The 23880-nt window shown below is 41.5% G+C and overlaps 1 protein-coding gene across 11 annotated transcripts in view; it reads right to left on the reverse strand.

The window, feature by feature from the left end:
* LOC108508252 (roquin-1) overlaps positions 1-23880 on the reverse strand; it is a 55782-nt gene that overhangs the window by 27344 nt on the left and 4558 nt on the right. For 10 of the 11 annotated variants that reach the window (XM_017836897.1, XM_017836903.1, XM_017836902.1 and 7 more), the window contains exon 2: positions 6137-6505. In XM_017836897.1, coding sequence (XP_017692386.1) covers positions 6137-6367 — 231 coding nt within the window. In that variant the 5' untranslated portion in view covers positions 6368-6505. Of the gene's footprint in view, positions 1-6136; positions 6506-11866; positions 12061-23880 lie in introns of those variants that run through there. The other variant, XM_017836895.1, reaches the window with a different exon arrangement.

The following is a 23880-nucleotide window of genomic DNA, read 5'->3' on the forward strand; positions in this document are numbered from 1 at the left end:
AGTTCTATTTCCAAGTCAATCCCTATCCCATTGGCAATAACAGCCTGCTAATCCCACATAGCTGCTTATGGGGACCAATCCAGGCCCTCAATCGACAAGCACAAGCCTTTAATGCCTCAGTTAAATACAGCTACAAACCCACCCACCTTCACGTGCAACCCAGCCCTGGGAAAAGCAGTGTTATGGCAGCACTGAATAAAAGCAGGGAATATATATAAATTGTATATATATATATATATACATATACACAGACATACAGATACAGTTGTCAACACCAACGGGGGGGGACAGGAGCTTTCCCATCTATTTTAATAGACTGTAATGTTTCAACTACATGATCACCCTTCTCCTTACACAACAATCTCTGCTGAGTTGCTCATTTGACACACAGAGCAAAATAAAAAATTACTATCTACCTGACTCTTGCTTTTACAGCAGGCAACAAAAATAATCTCAGAGTGCAAAATATCAGCTGCAATTAAGATAGTTGATACCATCCCAAGACTAACATAATCAAGATAGTCTCGATCAGGCACAGCCTCTTTCACTCCCATTAAAGGGAAAACCAAAGCCAAGACAGCAAGGTTGGCCTTTTCACTGACTGCAGTTAACTTGTCATGTTCTGGGTTTTTTGGTTTTAATTTTGGGACAGGATTTGTTTGGGGTGTTTTGGTTTCGGGATTTGAGGGGTTTTATGAGTCTGTGAGCAAGAAAGTTTTCAGCAAAAGGAGATTTCACAAATGGATCTTACAGTGGTCAGACCTAACTGTCACAACAGACTGGTTTCTTGGGATCTGGGAAACAAATACTAACACCTTCGATATTTACTTGCATGTTGACAGAACACTGCACACCTCCCTTTTGAAGCCACTGCCATTTTAGCATAAGGCTCTGCCTAGGCCGTCACCCAACAGAACTGGATCCGCTACCCAAAGACATCTCCGGCACGTGTGCCCAGACAGAGCCTGCCCCATCCCTGCCTTCGTTATTGTGGGCATAGATTTTGTGAAAATTCCTCCTTATCCTGCAGCCATTTCATCCACACCGGTTACAACTCAAACCACAACCCCTAGCAGACAAAGGGGGCTGGGGACAGACGTGGGACAGGAAGCCTGGGACAGGAAGCCTGTTCAGCCCCGGCTTTGGACCTGAACTGAAGGGGCTTTAGCACACATTCAGATCCGTGTTTGGAATGCCAGACACAGCAGAGCCACCAGCGAGACACAAGGGCTGCCTAGGCAACTAAAAGAGAGCTTCCCCCTCCCCCAGGGAAAAGCTGGCAGAGAAAAACCTCCAGGAGTTAATCAAGCTGTACAACACTACCTGCCTTTATTTCTCCCCACACACACTTCACCGTCACTCATGCAAATGCACCTCACAATAAAATTCACAAATAATTTTCCTTTTGCTGGTTCTATTCTATGCACTTGCAAGAGTTACTTTAATATTTTAGGGTTAGGATGATTGTAAGAACAGCATCTCCCAAGAGAAAAACTGTAAAAGACGTGATTCATAAAAGTTACAGGAAATGTGAATTTTATTTTTGGCTCCATCGTGAAATTGCTGAGGGACAACTGAGAAATAATAATTCAACTCCAAAGCATTTTCACTTCCCCTTTGCAAAATATCCTTTTAATAGCATGCATGGAGAATGACCCTATGGTCACTGCTGTTTACAACCTCTCTCAAGAGCCCCAGAATATATGCCCTGCAGAGTGAGTTCATTATTTTCAAGATCATTCCATATTCCATTCTCTCAGACACCACACCCTTATCACGGTTTTCACTGCAAATATATTCACATCATGTAACCGACACCTCCCAGGGGGGACGAGAGTGAGACAGGAAAAATGATCTCAGATGTTTAATTGCTTGAGATTTGTGAGGGTTTTGCATCTGCCTTGGCAATGCCTGTGAGGATCCCAGCAGAGGAATGCTGCCCATCAGCTTGGCTTGTGGCTGTGGGAAGAGGGGAAGAGGCAGCTTATGACGGCATGAGGAAGGGGACCGGAAAAGAATGCTAAAGCATCGCCTCATAGCAGGCAGTGATTTGGAATTGGTGATTTAACTGTAATTTGATGAAGGATGTCAGCTTGAGTTGTCACTAATTACCATTAGACATCTAATTGCACAGAACAAGAACATGTTAAACAGACTAAATCCCTTTTTGTCTGGTTTGAAAACTCTTTCTCCCTCCTCCCTATGAATGGAGGATTTGCTTCCTGCCCCCCCAAAAAACCCAAACAAAAGCCTAGTGTCTTCAGTTCCTCAAAGGTTTACATTAGGGACAACTTCTTCACAGATAATTCCTCTTCTATGGCACTTCATTTCACCAGAAGTTACAATAAAAAATGATCAAACAAGCCTCTAATAGCTCTGCAATTGCAATCTTCCCCTTTTGAAAGGGCTGTGAGTTAAGATCACTCCACCCATTCTCTCATCATGTACATGATTCCATTGCCCAATGTATCTGTTGTGTCCAACAGGAGACTATGAAAGACATTAAAGCACCACAGGCATTTCTGCCACCCTATGTCACCAGTTTGGAATGTGTACGCTGCTGCTTCATGGGTTAATAAAGCATGAGGGAAGAGCTTAGATGACAGATCCATGATTATGCACCTTCAAAACACGGGCCAGGTGAATGCTTAAAATAGTTGCACGTAGTGAGTAACATGTGGATGCTGGAATAGCTAAAATCCTAAATGCCATTCCCACAGAAACAGGCTTAAGGGATTTCTTCACCCAAGAGGTGTAAGAAGCAAGGTATCCCAGGAGTGCCTTACTGGTTTGTGCCCAAGCCATTGTGCCTCCCTTCCCTCACAATATGCTTAGCTCTGCTTAGGGTTCAACTATTTCCAGTCCTCCCAGGAATAATAATTCTCATCTTCCCCTTATAATCCCTTCTGCTCCCTCATCTGCTGAACTCATCTAATCTGGTGGGCTGAATTACCCAACCAGAGGGGCTGTGGAATCTCCCCTTCCTCTACTGTCCAAGGCCAAGCTGGATGGGACTTGGAGCAACCTGCTCTAATGGAAGGTGTCCCTGCCCATGGCAGGGGGTGGAATGAGATGAGATTCCAGGTCCCTTCCAACCCAAATCAATCGATGATTCCATGACCACTGCCTCCCAGCCCCTGTAAGCACTGTTGACCTGTAACACGCTATAGGGGAGCAGGCAGAAACTTGAGTCCCTCTAACAGTTAATTTTCACATCAAGGGTGGCTATAACCTGGGCAACAGGTTTCATTTCTGGAAAGGGGTGGGGAGAGGGAAAACTGAGAAACAGTCTGTAATTCAAGTAAGAAAACAACTCTTCTTACCATTAAAGTGGCAAACCAACCCAGAGAGAGAACGCTATTGTCAGAGAAATAGGTTACTGCTTCCCCAGGCGACTGTGTGACAAGTTTAGTACGTTTTCCCTCTGAAGTACAGCCTTGCTTATTTCACCCACTGTGCCAAAGTGACTTGCCCTGGAATCCCATAACTGCTGCCAGTCACAGCAGAATAGATTTGTTTCTTTAAACAGCCTGGTCTCCTCCTCTGCCTCCAGCAAAAAAGCACTTAACACATATAAAAGTGTGAACTTCTCAGAAGTCTCCCCAAAGGGAAAAGAACAAACTGTTCTTCCCCCTCACAGATAAAAGCTTTAATTGTGCTGTACTGAATTTCCTTCTAAAATGAAACCTGGTTTTTTTGAATTTATAGTTTAAAAGTAAGGTATTACACGTCTCCATGGACTCAGCTTAAGGTGTTCAGGTGTTTGTTGGAGATTAAGGGACACTAATGACACACAGACTCTCCTGAAACTAAACCATGAAGCGGAACAAGAAAAATGGGCTTGGTTTCAACTGAAGTCAATACCACTCATGCTTTGAAAGCTGGATTGCTGCTCACAGACCATTTTTGTTGATATGTACCAAAGAGAACCCACGTTCTCAAACAGGACACAGTTCAAAATCACTAGTTTCTCTAAAGTACCTTTTAATTTTTTTTTTAATTTGTCCTTAATCAAGCCCTTTTCTCTAAGAAGATTTAAAAAATGGCCTTAGAGAGGCTAGTGGGAAATAGTAACTGTTTCCCTGTCCTCCCCAGTGAAATAGTGTACTTATTTTCTAGTACTCCATAGTCTGGTAGGAAGGGGCAGGGAAGAGAAAGGAGAGTGAGTTGTACTGAACACTGATTTCATTCACATGTTGAAATTAGGAGCTGGCTGGGAAGGTGGTGCAAACTTCTCTTAAGGGGAAAGTTTCTCAGTAATAAACATCCAGCTAAGATCCATGATTATCGTTTAGGTACCAGAATTGCTGGGAGCAGCAAACATGCAGCAGTGAGTGGCAAATGAGGGGTGTGGGAATACTGTCTCTTTTGGTGGCATTTGCAGGTTGAAGGTCATCAGGGAACAAGGTCCTGTGAATCTCGATCACGTGAAATTCTAAGATGTAAAAAGGAGCACGAAATGCTGTCATTAGTTCAAAGCCAGGACCCAGAGTCTCAAGACAAACAACACTATAAAGCCTCTCTTCCTTCTTCATAGCTCACACATACGGATGAGAAACTCTGGCTGGCTAACTGGCAAAACCAGAATAAAATTCTCAGTTACCCATACAGAGGCAGGGTGGTTTTTCATTTCATTCCAGAGGATCTTGTTTTTATGGAAATTGTAATTCAGGCAAAGATCAAGTTTATCACATAGCTTCTCACAAAGCTTAACAAATGCACACAAACCAACCGAAAAAATGTGAGACATTTAGCACAAGTGTGGACATTTGGGTACAGCTGGAACTATTCTAGAAACTCCAAAGAGGAAGGAAGGAGACGTAAGGGAGAAAGAGAATTACAATATTTACTTATGGCATCACCCACAGATCTCAGTGCTTGGAAGCTCTTCAAAGATGGTGGCATATCACAGAAATGGGAGTGCACAGTCTCACTGCCTTCTCCTGAAGAGCAGGATGAGTCACTCAGCACAGCCAGAAATATCACTGCATTTTAAACTTGTAGAATAACTTCTATGCCACACACCACAGAAAAATAACACCAAATTAGCCATATTACTTGATGAACTTAGAAGTGGCAAAAGCATGGCTGGATCTCTAGGTCCCAGTACCTAACAAAAAGCAACATAAGAGTATCTTTCTCTCCTCCACATCTTTTACAGCTCCTCCACAAAATTCTTTCCTTTTCCCTGAACTATGGACCTCATTGAATTTCCTGCTGATTTCAACTCTGCTGAGCCCAGACATGGAAGCAGAACAAACCAAAACAACCACCCCTGTATGGTAACTGTCCCCATTTACATTTTCACTCCTCGTCCCTAAGTTAGACATGATTGCCCCTCCTCTTTCAGGTCCACAATCCTGCCCAGCTTTGGGAGGTGCGGGTCACAGGAAGCTACTAGTGATCTAAGCATGATAAGTTTATGCCAATTTAGGTCTGAGCTGAACAGGGCGATCCTGCTTTCCACACACCCCTGTGCCTCTCCTGAGGCAGTCATCAGCACCAGGGACACTCGTCCCCATCAGATCACCCCTTCAGCTGACCTCACTGGTACCTGTTCCAGCAAAAAGGGGAGGCTTGGGCAGGTTGCCCCTATCCACCTACATGGATTTAGAGCGACATGTCAGCTCAGGAAGTTGCATTTCCAGTGCACAGTTTCAAATTAAACATAAGGCTGTATAAAGGCTGCTACCAGAGGGGTCTGTCCCACTTCCTTTACACTTCTGACCTGCTTTTGGGACAGCTGGCCACAGGTCTTGTAGGGTGAGTACAGTAAAGCACATAACCTACAACAGAAGAATGGTTTCCCACTAAATAAACTCACTGATCCAGCTCATCCTTTCAGCAGAGCATGACTAGGTAAGAGTCAAGGAAGAAGGAAGGGAACAGAACAAACCCATTCTGGCGACAGCCCACGGTTACACTGAATTACATGTAACAAAAATCACAGTCAGCAACCAGTAGAATCAAGATCTAAACTATTGTTCCAGGTACCTCTGTAACTTTTTGTAGACATTTACAATAAAGGTAGATGAGTACTCCACACACCATTAACATCAGTCACAACTTGTCCTCCTAAAAGAAAGAAGGAAAGTAACACAACCCCTGATTTTGAAGAAAAGCAAAGCACTGTTACCTGAGCACCCACTAGCTGTAGCAGGGCCGAGTTCACAGGGAGGAGTTCAATGTCTGTGTTGATAGTGGTCTGGTCAAAGGGACATGCCTTACGGTGGAGTTTGTTGAGGCACATCTTGCAGACGGTGTGGCCGCAACCCAAGCTGATGGGCTTCCGGATGGTTTCGTCGAACGTCTGTGTGCAAATTGGGCAGGAGAGAAAATCCGTCCATTGTGGAGCTTGTACAGGCATTGCTTCAGGAGTTAATCGACAGGACAAAAATCTAAAGCACAGATTCCACTGGAATCAAAATCTTGGGAAAAAAAAGTCTGTTTGTTTTTAAATATCTTCTGTAAGTACAGACAGTCAGCACATAGTGTGAAACATAACCTAGAAGGAAGCAGAAACACACAGTGAGCATTCTGTACTGGAACAGGCACGGGAGACCCTTTGTGCTCAGTAAATAGCACTTGTCGAGGTACAGCTGAACTGGGAATGTGAGGTAGGGAGTGCAGTTCTGACACTAAATACAGGACTGAGTCATGACCTGCTTTAATTCCAGCTAGTCTCTGGCACTGGAAAAGCCACTTTAAACCATTTCTGCTGTTATAGAGCTTAAAAAAATAGGCAACAGATAACTATCTCATTGAAGTTATAAGGCTAATTAGCTTTACAGTTTTATGTTCTCTTTTTTTCTTCATAAACGAGCCAATTAACATCAATAAGATTTGAATAAAAAAGACCCTTTTTGAAGGGCTGGTGTGCTTATTCCACCAAACCATTTTTTTTTCATGGTATTCATTATGAGCTTTAAATAATTTTGCTTAGACAAAGCTTTTATCACAAGCAAGCTTTCTTCAGAGTCCAGTGGGCTCCGGATTGGCACACAATGACTCTGGAAAGGTGGGAGCTTTCCCAGCCTTCAGAGGGAAGAACATTTCTAGAATGTCTCAAGGACCCTTTTCTGACCCCAATGTACATCATTCCCTGCCTATCTAGAGATTATATTGACAAAGAAAGAACATCTTTAATGTATTGAGAAATCACACAAACTACAATAGAGGAAAACCTAGGAGGTCTTTATCACTTGGCACTTTCAAATCAAAATGCTAAGAGGATCAAGTGTTACTAATTATGAGGCAATGGAAGAAAAGACATCCCTTTGGGACAAAGAAAAAGCAGAACTCATGTGAGGAGAAATGAACAGATGGATGAAAACAATCATTATCAGAAAGAAAACTGGTAATAAAATAATTTCTGATGTCTGGCTTACTTTCTATCACAAGTGGAGTTGGAAAAAAAAAAAGAGAGGGCAGGTCAATGATTTACAACCAATTTTTCTATATCTAGCAGCTCAACACCAACAAAAACCCCAGCCCAACCACCTAGATGTGGTAGTTTCTCTTTCCCACACGCCACTGGCTTCAGTTTCAAACCCATGAGTGTGCACTTGCTTGTTAGTATCTGTTCTGATAGAAAGTTCTCACATAAGCAAAACAGCAACCTGTCATCAAATCTCAGCTTAAAAAACAACCTCACAATTTAAATTAAAATCTCAATTCTAAAGGCAAAGAGAGAAACTTCAAATTAAGAGTTGTGCAATTCAAAATCAAAGCATTTTAAAATAGTACAAAAAAAAATCTAATGCTAAAACAGAGACTGAAAAGCCTCAGGCATTTTTTCAAGAATTTAGTGCAATGTTGTTCACCATTAACATCATTTTGCCAAGGCAAACAATGAAGAGTTACTAGTTAAGTTTTTAGCCACGTTTCATCAAACATTAAAGCTTAGTTTTAAAGCTAATGAAAAGGAATTGGACTCGGATGATCCGTGTGTGTCCCTTTCAGCTCAGGGTACTTCATGATTCTATGAAAAAAAATCACTTGTCTCTTCAAAAGACAATGTACAACTCCACCAGCCCTGGTGCCCAGCCCAAAAGGGATTAATAAGAAATCAATATTATCCAGGCAGAGGAAGAGGCACTGCATGTGGTTAACCCTACCACCACCACTGCACAACCAGAAGATGTCAAGGTTGTTCAGGGTTCCCCCTCCAAATCACCTCTTTAATAGCAAAGCACTCATTTTTTTCATCTTGTCAGCAGACAGGCAGATCATTTCCATTACTTGTAACACCATAACCCAAGTGAAATCTTTCATACTTTTAAATTACTTCACTAAACTAACTTACTAAAACATCCAGGAAATTTATTTCCGAGCTCTCCCTTGCTTCCTTATATTTTAAGTAAACTTTGGTATCAAGTATTCCAGCCAGAATTACTCTTTGTAAACCAAATCTGCAAGAGAAATTAGCTGGAAACTCCACAGAAGTCCTTCTGCACAGAGCAGAACACAGTTTGATAAATCTAGTGTTATGAAATACCATCGGAGGTTCAAAATCTGAGAGCTGAATCACATTGTTTCCTTTAGGCCACACTGCTATTAAGATATCTACCAACAATTTCCCAGACTCATCTGCAATTCAGAAACAAACTGAACAACCTATGTGAAACACAGATTATTAACCAAGCATTAAGAACAGTTTCTTACTAACTGAGGAGATTTAAAACCAGCAGCTAATATGAAGCTGTACCATCAAGAATAAAAGGTGGACGTGGACATGGAGACTCCACCATCCCAGGCTCTGAACTGGAACAAAGGAGTTAAACGCAACCTTAATATGAGTTAACTAATTTAAAAACCCCAGTAAACAGAGACATGCTGTTCCTACCTCTAGCTCTGGCATAATGAAATAGGTCATATTTATTTACAAAATCAAGTTGAAAGAGAAGTTTGGGGAGTCTAGGGAGGGAGGGAGTAATTAGTGGCATCCATAATCCCACGTCAAGGCAGGTCTCAAAAGGCTGGGGGAAACAAGGGAAGCAAAGCTTATACATAATCAGAACTCTCAGAGACTCCACAGTGCCTGTGGATGTGTCCAGGTGCCTCCATGGCAAAGGAAGGCCACAGACAGCACTGAGAACAGAATATAGGGCTGGGAGAAGCCTCAGAAAGTCATCTACTCCAGCACAGCCTGGCTGCTGGAACAGATGGCTAACTGGCAGGATACAGCCAACCTCTTCCCCACAGAAGAATAGCTGTTGGAGCAACAAACCCTGCACTGCTAATAAATCAGATCAGCACGGAACTGTGGAATTCCTCCGATCCCACAGAAGACAGGAATGGCATCACAGGGACTGAGGATTGACGAGTCACAGACAATACAGGCTGGCACCAAACCAAGTCCTGCTGCTGCCGCCACAGCTTTCCACATATATGGTCCCATTTTCCTGCTGGATCCTCAACCTTCACACATGGAAGCAGAGCCAAGTGCTGAGATACAACATAAAATTCTCTCAGGCACAAAGCATCCAGATGGGGTAGACACGTTCAGAAGCGAAGCTGGCAAAGGTGTGTGCCTTGTCACAAGGTTTAGGACTTGCTATGACCTTGGAAATAACTGGGGAAAAAATAGTATCTAACTTCAAAGAGCTTCTTTAAACAGTAGACATTAGAGATGGCAATCAAACAATGGAAACAAGACAGTTTCATTACCATAGTCAGCTATTAGAACATCACCACAGAAGGAGAACACTTCCCTGTACAGATAAGGTAGGAAAAGCATATTCACTTTCATGGTGCAATTTGTTTGTTTTTAAATATGTTTCTTTCCAGCATTATGCCAGAGGTGAGAAAAATGCAAAGAATGTAAACATTTATAAAAGACATAACCATTTAAATAAGCCCCCACTTCCATAATATTACGTTTTTAACCCAACTCAACTCACTATTTCACACCTGATACCTTCTAATGCCTTAAACACGTATCTACATACACTTCGTTCGTGATTGAAGAAAATAAAGATATGTCAAAACTCAAGAAAACAAAAAACTAAAAAGGCACATCACAGTACATAAACTGGAAGACAAAAAGGTGTAATTAAGCATGAAGATACTCCAAGACACAAAATACCACACTAAACTAGAGATAGATTGATTTTATTATTTCTGAGCATGAAAATATAAAATACCGGTATGCAAGCCTTGTCCTCCAGCTTAGCCCTGCATAAGCTGTTTTATCCACAGCCAGAATCACCTGGAAAAATTCCTGCTCTTTTCTGGGTCTCCCAGCCCCCCAAAAATCCTTGAAATTCCATCCTTCAACCAAGGATGGAAATGTCACGCTGTAATCAGATCAGTGACCCGTCTCTTCTGGGACCCTGCCAGTGCTTCAGAGAAAGGCAGGATCATTCCATAAACCACCAGGACAACTTCCCAACACTTCATCACGCTCCTTACTCTACAATGGAGAGGGGGAATGCAGCCTCCTGTCCACGCTGTGTTATGTCTGTGGCCACCAGAGCCTTCCACATGTCACCAGGGAGCTTTGCAGATTCAACTCTCGACAAAAAGTTGTTTGCAAAATGCAGAACACTTTGTACCAACATCCACTGTCATCAAGTTTCACACAGGATGACACAAAGGAAAACTCCTGCGCTCCCAGTTAAAATCCCCATCCCTTGAAGTTCCGCTGTCCGAGGGAGTCCCTCGGGGCAGGTCCCAGCATTGCCCGGGTTCGGGTTCTCTCCCAAACACAGGACTGGGGCGCAGCGTGCACCAGCACAGCCCCAGCCTGTGCCACCCTCGCAGCACTGAGTCCTCCCTGCTCTCCCCAGCAAGTCATGGCACAGTTGAAGCAGATGACTCAGCACCTCAGGGGCACCGTCGGCTCAGTTTGTGCCCTTTCAGAGGAAACAAGAGCATTACCTGCTCCTGGCTTTTACTTATTCCCCACAGCATTTCGTTCAGCTTTTCTTCCCCAAGCAGTGTCATCGCCTTCTTGACCAAAAGTCTGAATAACCGTTTTAATTGTCTGTTCTTTTAGTCCTGAAGCCGTTTCATTTTTGCTGAGTCCTACTCAGAACTAAACCGAGCAGAGCTTCCTGTTGCAGTTATCAGTGAACACAAGTAAAGCCTATTTAGTGCTAAGCTTAACACTACAGCAGCTCCTCACTGCCAAAAAAAACTCAGGCTTGCCAACCGATCTGCTCACGCAAATACAGCTCTTGGCTAATCTATTATTTAATCTAATAAAGAAAACATCGTTTCATTAATTCTTTTAAAGACTCTTACTCCTTAGTAAGAACTTGCACATTTCTGAGAAGTAACCACATGCAGTTCTCTCTCCTGTGAGACTGGTTCTATGACACATTAACTATTTCAAAACCCCTCTGACACTTTGAGATTAAAAATAAATCAACAGCCTAAATTAAATTAACAGACAACAGGAAAACAATTCCTAACTCACAAGGATCACCAGAGACCCCCACTAGTTCTAGCCACCAGCCAAACCCCTCCATACTTGCCCAGTGCCAAACAGACAGATTTTTACCATAAAACTGGTAAAAAAACCTTTTTATGTTCTACTCCTATGTGCTCGTTGTAATCAACAGCATTACTGAGGACACTAAAGTATCTTTCTTCTTTCCCCTGACTTTAAAAAGTCCGGAATTTAATTTTAGGGAAAAACTGACCTGACAACCCATGGGAAACCCTGACCAGCCAAAAGTAATGGGTTGTTATACAAACACCTTGTACTGCCAACTTCACAGTTCACAGAAAAGAATAAATCACATTAGCTATGTTTTCCATATCCAGTTCCACAGAAAAAACCTCTGAAATAAAACTAAAGAGAGAGGGGAAGTCCAGGCCTGATCAGAGAAGAGTAGGTAGAAGAAAAAAAGCTTCTTACCTCTGCCTGGGAAGCTCCATGAACAACACATACGATAAGCCCAGAAGAGTAGTTCCGACAGATTGAGGATTTTCCCCCCTCCTGTTTGCTCTCTGAAACTTCTGTGCACACCCTGGAGTGGCAGCAGCAAGTGCTTCACTTCCTCATTCCTGCTCGGCGCATGCCTGCCCTGCTCCCAGCACACCCAACACCTCCCAGAGCAGAGCTCCAACAGAACACATTCCCACCCAGCACCAAAACCTGCAAGTCTGTGTGTAAAACATGTTCCCACCCTTCTCTCAAAGCTACAGAAACACCAATGGGCTGCACTGGTTGTACAATAAATCTCCTTTTTTCCCTCTTTTTTTAAAGAGACAGAAAAGCAAAGCTAAAATCGTGAACACCATCAAAATTCTGTCCCAAACTCACTGAAGCTCAGTTAAATCAGATTCAAGATCTACTTGCTTTTCTTCTCAGTAATTTTTATTTTGACTGCAAAAAAACAAAGGAAGTTTATGTAATTTCATGCAAAGTCTTACTTGGTAGTCTGTGAAGTATGTTATGAAAATGGGGCCAGTTAAGGACAAGATGTTATTCCTTATTTGAAACTTCCTGCCTTGTAACAACATGAGGAAAACAAAAAAACCAAACTAACATCATCACAACTGTACCACAGTACTTCCCCAACAGAGGCTCTAAAAGCAATTTACAATTGTTTAAGCTCCACAGCACCCTATGAGGCAAGAGTTCATGTCTTACTGCAGAATAGAAAACTGTTGAATAGTTATTTATCCAGTGTTTCACAGGAAAAACATGGAATGAAACTTCATATAAAATTTTTGAACCCAAATATATAATTTTCTTGATCTCTTATTCTCACCCATCATTCAGTCACTAGTCTTGCACCGTTAGGGTCACGAACATTAAAATATATACATCAACCAAAATACACACATACATTCCTCTACACATGCATGTGTAGAGGAAGCTTAAACTTCCTGCTCATACCCTCCAGAATATAAAACCTGCATGTGGATCAAATAGTAAATTTTCAGGGAAGATACAGGACTTACTTCATAATTTCTGGTTGATATTATACACCCCTTACAGCTTATTTAAAAGAAAGGGGAACAACCAACACTTACTAGTAAACGGTTTCATGATCTATCACTGAGAACATTTTTTCTACCAGTAATGACTGCCAAGCCCATAGATGATTAAATCCAGGGAGTTAATAGCAGACAAGCATCTCTACAACACGTTCCTTTCATTTCAAGTTAAGAGTTCTTGCATTTGTCAATGCAAATGACTATGACATTAACACATTGATTAAATCAGGATTAAAAAAACTGAGGAAGAACCAAACAGATTAACAGAAGAAAGGCAGAAGGCACTTCAAATATCCACAACAGTTTTCAGAACATAGACTTTGGTTCAACTGGTCAGATCCTCAAGAGCTCTCAATTCTGCTGTCAAGGAGGCAACCAAATAATTTGCTTATCCCAGAGCAGATACAGGTTTGAAAGATGCCATGGCAAAGATAAAGAGGACAAACTTGTAAAAGTCATCAGGTTCAAGGGTACAGACACACATTACCTACTGCTGCCAGCTAGAGGAGTCACTACTCTTCCTTATTCATTCCTTTCTAAGATATTCCAGCTGAACTGGTTGCAGTTGCCCTGGTTGAAGCTCTAAACATAGATCTTTATTAATAAACACAGGTAGGCAGAAATGTGGGTGGACAGCAATTACGCAACCAATACCTTGTTTTAACTGAAAAAAGGCAAGCAATCAGCCACACAAACAGCTCATCTAAAATAAAACTCCAAGTAGTAGACTTCAGGAAGAGAAAGCACTGGGAAGTGGGTAGAGTTCTGGGGACTGCAAACACTCCAGCTGCAGAGGCACAGGGGACAGAACAGGTACCTGAGTCCTCATCTGCTGAAGCAAAACTTATTTTCCGTATGCCCTTAGTGATCTGATGCATCACAGCCATAGTAAGATTGGCATCTGCTAGAGAGAAACCATATGAAAGATGAAAATCACCAAGGCCAGCATCATTCTTTTCCAAGCAGAGATAAACTACAGTTACCTGACAACTCCTACTACAGGCATCTCGTAGATGAACAATAAACTAAGGAAATGGAGGGGGGAAGATCTTGTAGCCACTGCAATGCCTTTATAATTTTGTAGACAGGAATCATTTAAGACCCAGCACAATTCAATGAAAGAGAAAGCATTAAAGAAACAACCTAATAAAGAAGTACAAACTGCTGCTTGCCACCCACTCTCCAGTAGCAGCTTCTCTCCCCGCCTGACTCAGCAGCTCTAATTCTGCCTCGGTGTTGGTGACACTCGGCTACAATAACATGAGCACTGCAGCGTGAAACAACGGGACAGAGGAGGGCAGAGTCACAGTCTGGCTGGAGACATCGGTCAGAAAACGTCTAGGAATGCTCTCCACCTACAATACAACCTTTATACTTATCCCACACACCCTCTTCCCAGCAAACTTTTGTAAAAGAAATACTCTCTCTGAAAAGAAAATATAGTCCAGAAACTCGGGGGTTTTGTAGTGTATTGCAGAATATTACTGAAAATATTTATTGGATAAATTTACAAGGCAAGCATCCAGTAAGAATCTGAATTTCCTCCCTGCCTCCTTCCCTTTATGTTCAAGAGTTTGCATTACACTTGGCATTCTCCTAAACACGTTTTTATTTGTTTTCAAACTATCTGGCAGATTTCAAACCCCCAAACTTCCTATGTCAAAAATTCCAGGTGCAATAGTAAGGAAATGCTGGAATATACTGTAAGAGCAGTGTTAAGTGAATATAAATGCTACTGCCCAGCATAGGCAAGAAGAAGCTTCTATTTCAAAAAGTTATTGAAAGCATAAAAGGTAAATGTAAAATTCAATTTTACAGAGAATTCCACAAGTGCTCATAAAACAGGTATTTTTAGTGCCCACTTGAAAACTCTGTCTCAGAACTTCTTTATAGTGGGATTTTTTTTCCTCTCCCTTTTCATTTCTCTGATTTGGAGGTGGTTTTCTTGTCACTCAGACACTGCCCCCACTTTAAAAACAGATGTCAGAGCTTCATGTTCATCATGTTTACATAAGCAGTCTCTAATAAAGCTTCAGTTATTCTATTTACCTTCAAAGCAATTTATTTTGGAAGACTGCACTTAAACATCAATAGATCTTTTAATAAAAACAGAAAATCATCCAAGACCAGCGAAAACTAATGAACTTTTAAACAAAACTACTGATGTAGTTGCTTGTCTGCCTGTTTAATTCATGAGTTCAATTAAAACATATTACAATCTCAAGGAAGGTTATCTTGTTCTGTGTCATGTACAAAACAATCTCTAGACTACTGTAATGTTTTTACAAAAGGCAATGGAGCACCTAGTTTGGTAGCATATCCATTTTATCATACTAGGAGTCCACGATGACAAAGAAAGTTTTTCACCCCTGAGCCTTATTGTGATTCTATTATAATTATTCTGTTATAGCTCTGTTTCACCATTCTCAAAGATTTTGAGACAGAATTATTAAACTATATCAGCTTCAAGAATTCAGCTCCTCTACTTCAGGCCCCTGTTCAGTCACCCATGTGATATCATTTCTGCACTATGAAAAAGCTGTATGGCCCCATCAGGTTTGCAGAAAAGATGTCCGTTTGCAAACAGTGTGAACAAGACAATGCTGCTGTGCTCACCACTGCAGTTGTACCAACCACTTCCAAGAAGTGGAAGTAGGTAGCCTGAGGAGTTGTAATAGAAGATAATGCAGGGTTTCCTCTTTTCTCTCCCAGATCACAGCTGAAGTCCAGCTGCTCTCATCCAGTCTAGAACTAAGCAAATCGTTAAAAGATTAGCGAAACAAGTGCCCTTGTGGCCAAGGAGGCCAATGAGATCCTGGGGTGCATCAGGAAGAGCACTGGCAGCAGGTCAGGGAGGGGATCCTGCCCCTCTGTCCAGCCCTGTAAGGCACATCTGCAGTGCTGGGGCCAGCTCTGGGCTCCTCAGGACAGGAGGGACAAGAGCTCCTGGAGCGGGTCCAGCAGAGGCTGTGAGGATGCTGAAGGGATGGAGCATCTCTGGGTGCAGGAAAGGCTGAGGGAGCTGGGGCTGCTCAGCCTCGAAAAGAGACACTGAGAGAGGACCTCATCCACATCTGTCGGGGTCTGCAGGGAGGGGCAGAGGATGGCCCAGGCCCTGCTCAGTGTGCCCAGTAATGGGACAAGAGGCAATGGGCAGGAACTGATGCCCAGGAAGTTCCACCCGGACATGAGGAAGAAGTTCTTTGCTGTGCAGTGCTGAGGCCAGAGAGGGTGTGGAGTCTCCCTCAACAGAGAGATTCCATAGCTGTCTGGACACAAGCCTGTGCCCTGTGCTCTGGGATGACCCTGCTGGAGCAGGGAGGTGAGACCAGATGAGCCTCTGAGGTCCCTTCCAATCTGACCCATTCTGGGCTTCTGTGAAAACACCCAAACTGTAAACAAAGCAAATCACAGACACTACCTCCAAGTGTGACAATCCAGAGGAGAGGCAGCACTGCAGCAAGAGCAAATGATCCCTATTAACACAGCAGATGACACTGCCTAGCACAACCTACTAACGTAGGTGAGCCATTTTAGCCCTGGGAGGACCCCAAGCATCCAGACTCACATTTGCATTCTACCACCAGTGAAGAGATACTGAAACTTTACCCATGTGGCATTTTCAGTGTAGTTTCAAACCTGGTTTACAGTGGGGCAAGTCAGAACTGCTTCTCAGAAAGTACTCCCATGACAGCTCTAGATCTGACCTGCATTATCCATGCCAAGGACCTAAGCCTGTCAAAATCAAATTCCTTTCCTTCCCACATTAGCCTCTAACAGCCTCCAAAAGATGTTTCAGATCTATTAAATGGTCAAGCAGTCCTGGAAACACAAGGGAAAGAGTGAGGAAAGCAGAGACAAAAGAAACTTCAAACCAGCCTTTTTTAGCAACAAGACAGATCTGTCAAGTTTTTAGGTGTAGTTTCATAAACAGCTTGTTTGGGCACAACCTGGGCAACACAGATTTTAAAGTATTTCTTTATTAACTAAAGTATTGGCCGAATTTTAACCAGACATTTAAACGTTATTAAGCAATCCTAACATAAGGACGACTAGACTAACAGTTTGGAATGATGAGAGTAAGTGAAATGGAATAAGGAACATGAGCAATAACAACCTGTGGAATTGTTCCTTTATACTAAATCCACCCCAAAATTATGCATGTTTCAAAAAACAATGCTTCACAGCTAGGTTTAACCAACATTCAATGGTGTAAGTCATGCAAATACTGTCAAACCCATCCTTTTGCTCGTGGTTAGAGCACTGAACAAAGTGCTGACTGGAGAAGATGAAAGAATGCTGTAGCAGCTCATAACTCTCATGTTTCCTTACAGCTCCTAGAGCCCAGCTGCAAATAAGGAAGCCATCATGTAAATGCTACAACAGTCGATACAAAAACAGCTTACAGGACTCAACAAAGCCAGATATCCTCCTTTGTTGAGTCCTATAGTAGCTTCGCTGGCAATAATAGCAGGAATATTAAGATAAAGAACATAAGTTTCACAGATTACTATTCTGCTTGTTTCCATGACACAATTGTGTTTTAATAACACAACCTAGCCTACACTAGAGCTCTGGAGTCATCCAAGGTCAAGAGGCAGCTTGTTGCGGAAATGGCACCGAGCCCAGAGAGTTTCAGCTCCCTTGTTAACAGTTGCATAAATAAAAAATTAGCTACTAAACGTACTATTCAAGATTTTCTCCACGCCTCTAATAGTTTTGTTGTAAAAATCCAAACACTATTCAGCACTGAAAAACCTGCTCATCACTTTTCAGCGGTGTTAAATTGCCATTCACACAGGGCTTAAAGTCTTTTAAGTATCAGCAGGAGAGGTCACACAACTATTGCTGAAAAGCAGGTTAATGCAGGTACTTCTGACTCAGAATGTAATTGAGCCTCATTTGCTTTAAATGCTACTGGCAGTCGGTGATTCAATTTGTAGCATTGCTAAAAAGAGCAGTTCCAGCGGCCAGAAATAGCCCAGGGCAAGGTACTCCTTTTGAATGAGACTTTTCATGTAACCTTCAATCATAAGAAAAAAATCCCACCCTTAAATATTTTGCAGCTTTGGTGTTAAGTCTCACCTTCCAGATTTATAAAAATAGCATCTTTTCTTTACAGCTTTACAAGATCATTAAAAACAGTACTCGTGGTTTTAGTGAGTGGAAACAAAAGGCTCCAGTCTCAGGGTTTCCATTAAACACCTACTCTTAACCAATAACAAACATCTCCAGCTGAACCACAAAAATGAAATGCCTTTTCTTTTTTTTTAGTACAGCAAAAAATGCAAGATACTCATTTATTAGAGAAAAAATCCAAGCCTCCAATATCCCACTGACCCTCCTATCAGTAATGGATGAGAGGTATATTTACTTTTGGCAGGAACCTGAATTCAACTGGGAAAAAGAGTATCCTACATCCTCTTGAAAAGAGGTTTTGAATTATAACCCTGGTTATAAAAGTTTAAAGTTACATAACTTGAAAATCATCCAAGCAAGAGGGCAAAATACGATAATCCTGGGAGTCACCTATTAAAATCCAGTGCCCACTTAATGAATTCTGCTGTTCAGGACTTGTAAAAACAGTTCTACTTCAGACAGGTAATTCTGTCTTTTAAAACAAAAGTTCTCTTATTTACTGCTTACTTTGCATGAAATTTGTCCTAAACGGAGCAGTCCATGAAGAACGATTTTCTCATTCCCAGTCCTCAAAGACATATTCATCTCTAAAAGATATTACAACTGTATTACAGCAGTATTAGCACCTGGAAAGATGGAAAATAAAAAATACACAGCACACAATCTCACAGACTATTGCCAGAGCTCTACTAACATGAAGTGCACAGCTCTCCACAGCAAGCTGAACCAGCCTGCCTTTCTAAAAGCAGAGGGTAAACTTCTGCTAATGAACCTTATCCACAGGAGATTAGACCTCAGTCATAGATACTGGACTGGATACGTCTTATCTTATGATACTTGGATAAGTCCAGTATCATAAGATAAGACTGGAATATGCTCAGAAAGTAACAGCAGGTGCAAAGTCAACAACTCTGTACTTCATTTGAATTAATTTCCATTAACAATCTCCTTCCTGAAGTGGCCACAGCCCACCAGGAACAACCCACCACTGCACTGAGAGCACAAGTGTCTGAGCCTTGACACCCCTGACTGCAATATTCCCTATTCCAGTTCCTTGAGGGTACATCTAATCCACCTTTTACAGTTACTGCACACAGGGACTACACAGAAAAATAATTCCATTTTTCAAATTTCCTTCTTTTACAGTCTTAGAACTTAGCTGTTCTAATCACACCATTACTGCTGTAGACCAAGTCAGGATAAATGACAAGCCAGCCTTGTACAGCCAATATTTGCATGACTTGATAATTTAAATTCCTTCTGACTTGTGCTGTATAAGCCCCTGGTTAAATAGCAATTATCCAAAAATACGATAAGGCATAGGAAGGGAAAACTAGGCATGTAAACCATTACCACCCATGCAGTCAATATCCCTTTACACATTCCTGTATTTAGCCACTTAGTTTTTTGAATAAAAGCAATGACAGTAAGCTAAAACTGAATGACAAACAATTCAAAAAAAGAAAATTCTCGAAATCTGTAAGCCAAAGGCAGCTGTAATAGCACTACTGAAGCCCTCAAAATGACATAGGAAATGATTTTCTTTAACGTACAAAACCTAACAAGAACAAAGTATTTAAATGTATTTATTAGCATATTGCAGTCACTGGATTTCCATGGGCTTACTGTCAATTTTCATTCTGTAATGACAACTCACATAGCAGCTTGTCACATTAACGTGACTGACTATTCCCACTTCTCAAAAGCTACACCAAGTGCTGAAATTACATTAATGAATTATCGGATGTGCTTGAAGGAAAGGATTGCTGTCACTCACTTCCCCTTCCTGAAGGCTCCCAAGTACTGTCACGTGAGCTGGCAAATGAACTAAGGGCTTTCTTTTCCCCCCTCTCCTGGGGCAGGGGGGAGAACAAGTAACATTTTTATTTATCAGGTGAATACATGTATTACTCACAGGAAGATACAGTGGAACGTTAGTTGGGGTTTTTTCCCTTTAGATTTTACCTAAAATATGCCCGTGACTGTTTGAATACCTCGTAATTCCTGACTCCACATCCCGTCCTCCTCCCGCAGCCTAATGCGATCACCACACCATCACATCCTCAAATCCTGACACCAAGGAGTTCTGGGGAACTACAGTTCTTCCTGCTACATCCTGAAATCACCCACATCGTGCCCAAGATGCAGCTTGACAGAACTCAAGTTGTTCCATTCTAAACTGGTTTAGTGAAGCTGAAAACTCACATAAAAATGGCTGTGAGCACATAGTTCCTCCTCAGAAACACACCCACAGACATCCCCACCCATCCTTGGGTGCTGCTTTGTTAGAAACATTTGACTGAGAAGTTCCACTGAGAAAGGAGTGACCAGAAAAGCTGATTACAGATCTCACTGCTTGCTGAAGCCACGTAAAACTAGAGAGGGAACTATTTCATTCCTACGCACTACGGTGCAGAGACCTTGACACTGAAGGCAGAATACCTCAGCTGCTTCATTTCTACACCTGGTACAGGAATATATGTTAAAAAAAAAAAAAAGAAAAAGAAAAAAAGCCCGAAAGCAACGTGCTAGTGTTGATAACAACTTATTAGTCTTATTTTTATTCTTTCCTATAGAAATGGGACAGAACACCACACATTAAGGAAAGATGAAAATTTTGCCACGTTTCTCCCTACTAGTAACAGAAGGTAAGTCTTAACTCTGGTAATAATTACTGAAAACGGATAAATTTAGTACAAGTGTAATTTATTTTGATTTGCAACCAACTGGGCTGTGCCTTTTTGCTTTCTGGCTGTTTAGGAGAGCTTTGTCCACAGCCTTGCACTTCATTATTCTAAGAATAAACACAAGAAGTATGTTGCACTCCAACAGAACCTTTGTGCCTATGGACAGAGTCGCCAGTGATGCCAGGCAGCATCACTGCAGGGAAAACTGGAAAGCTCAGTTTCCCAATGCATTCTGGCACCAGTTAGAACTAGGTTATTCCAGATACCTCCAGTCACATCCTGTTATCAATAGGCAGCCTCTTACCAAAAAAAGCAGATATGGGATGTTTCAAAGGGTTTCCAAACACAGTCAACCCTTACTTTGAGCACCTTTTCTGTGCACTAAATCACAATTATCCATGGAAAACGAGTTATTTGTCTCCCTGAAGCTTCTTAATACAAATACATCCTTAAAATGGTTCAGAAGAGAAAACCAGAGGAAATCATGAAGTAAAGACATCTTCAGTTCAGGAAAAGGCAACAAACACTTACTCTTTTAAATAGTCTGGTCTACCCCAAACAACCAAAGTTTAACTAATTCTCACTTTCCTGAATAACGGGTTTTTTTCCCCACCTGTAACAATCACTCACAAAGAAGTTACAGTGTCCAGGGTTCCATCCTTAGGGTCTGTTAAAAAAAAGGAGATTAAAATTAAAACTCACCATTTTAACTAAAGTTTTTTGCAGCACTCAGATGTCTCTTCTAATTAATTCCACAGGAGGCCTTTTCATGCAATTAAATGGGAGAATGACTCATAAACAGGAAGGACAGCCTGAGTCGCAGCCTCTGGTTTAACTAACCCAGTCTGTTTCAGGAGGCCAGTTTGGCTTATTTTTGTCTTTCTTCTGTCAAATTTACAGCACCAGTCAAAGTGGCCACAAGGGAGGGTGCCATGAACAATGCTCCCTAACCTCTCACCACTCTTCCCAGAGGAAGCAGTGACATTTCAGTAGTCCCCAGCAAAGTCCAAGAACAAAGAGTCCCACAATTGCTCCATGATCCAAACAATCCATCCAATCCATCCTGCAAGTCTGAATTATAAATGAAGTTAAGGGGCAATAAGCCATCTCTGTTACCTGCATTAGCTGGCTGGATTGAATAGTGGCTCATATCAGAAGAAAGGTAAATTAAAAAACAATTAAAAGAAAAATAGGGAATACCAGAGAATGAAAGATCCTTAAAGAGAACAGGAGAGATAAAGACACCCGCGTATCCAGGAAAAAACATCCTACAAGGATGCATTTTAGCAAGCAAAGATATAAAGATTCCTTACAGAAAAATAATTTCAAGTCTGGAAAGACACATGGCAGAGTGGTGTTTTCTTTGTACTTGCTTTAGTAATTTGTGAGACACTTTGCCCTGTTCTGATCTATTTTTGAACTAAAATCCACGTTCCCTTTACAAAGCAAGTAAGGCCAAGAATTACTGTCCTTTGGAGCTGCTAAATAAGAGCTGCTCATTTTCCAGCTTCCAAAAATTGCTGGATATTAATGGCTACCCACACAATAATCAATAACAATGCAGGTGACCAATGACAATTCCAGTATGATAGTAAACAACTACTCATCAAGATCTTTCAAATTTGGTTAATTAGTTCTGTTGTTTACATTAGGGTACTTTGTCATTCGGTAGGAAGCCCCTCTGACATGTCTAAAACCCACTGCCCAAACGCCTTGTAAAACAGACTTCATTGCTCTAGAAGAGCTGAAGAAATACTTCACACCATATATGAAGATGTTTCATTTATAGAGGTGGAGGCTGAGACTTGCTCCACAATTCCTACTCTTTTTTCCATAACTCCTATGTGAAGCAGGACAACACCTTGCTGTTTCCTATCTCCTCAAACCACTCCAAACACTTCACTGTGGCACAAAATGCAGGCCTGGTTTTTGTAAAGTGAAACAGGAATTTTAAATTGTGAAACATCACCAACAGAGATGAGTGACTACTTCACTGGACTCACAAGCATGAGCAGATTTTTCAGGATTTCATTAACAATGTTCCCTTGTAAAGACAGGAGAACATTTTCTGCTGAGCCTCCCAGAGAACAGAAAGGCGAGATTTTATTATTATTAGTCCTGCATAACTGCCCTAAACCCCAAAGGACAAAAGACTTTAGTCTTGCCGTACTGTGAGTACCAGATTCATCAGATACAAACACGGGATAAGGAAGTCCTACCACTTTCATTGTTTGTACAGTTCTAACATCAAATAGTACCTGAAGGACTTCCATTCTAAAGTGGTAACAAAAGGAATGGAGGTGGGGATAGAACAAGTTGAAAGAACGTGACTTACAGGAGAAGTAAGTCAACAATAAGAGTTTTATTTCATTCACTTTTGAAGGGCATTTACATTACAGTCACTGTAGTAAGACATGGAGGAGTTACTGATTCAAGCACAATTGCTACAAGAAGTGAAGAGTGCTAAGTCAGTATGAATAATGTTTACTCTAAAAACAAAGCACAGAGAAAGTTAAATGCCGCTGAACACTGGGAGTGTTCCACAGAAGCTGGTTTATTAATAAGTAGGTAATTAAAACCATCCCCCTTGGCATGAATTTCAATTGATTCATTTTGCAATGCCTTCCCTGAACCTCACTCCTTTTGCCAAGAGATAGTTGAGTTGGGGTCCAATATTGCCTGCCACAATTTATCAAAAATAATTAGTTGCAGGTCCCTGAAGACCTCCAATGCACAACAGAGACAAGATTCTCCTTTGAAAACAGTAGGGAAGTTAAAAGTTGTAACTGAACACCCTTCATTTTCCTCCCTGTTTGAACTGAAGTGATTGCTCAAAAGGAGTTCAGGAGGAAGTGCTGAGAAGACATTTAGAATCAGGTCACAAGCACTCCTGCTCCATCAGCTGATCAAGCAGCATTTTATTATCAAGAACAGGTTTAAAACCAACCATACCTCAACTTTCAAGGCTTATACTCACAGCGTCTGATCAACACAGGAGCATCCTGAAAAATAATGACGTCTGGAATGCCCGGATTTTAATTTAACAGCCTGCTTTTAAAGAGTAGTTAATTAGATAATTTTAAAAATATTTATTAAACTA

Source organism: Lepidothrix coronata, unplaced genomic scaffold, assembly GCF_001604755.1.
Source record: "Lepidothrix coronata isolate B3197 unplaced genomic scaffold, Lepidothrix_coronata-1.0 Scaffold288, whole genome shotgun sequence".
NCBI classification, from domain to species: Eukaryota; Metazoa; Chordata; class Aves; order Passeriformes; family Pipridae; genus Lepidothrix; species Lepidothrix coronata.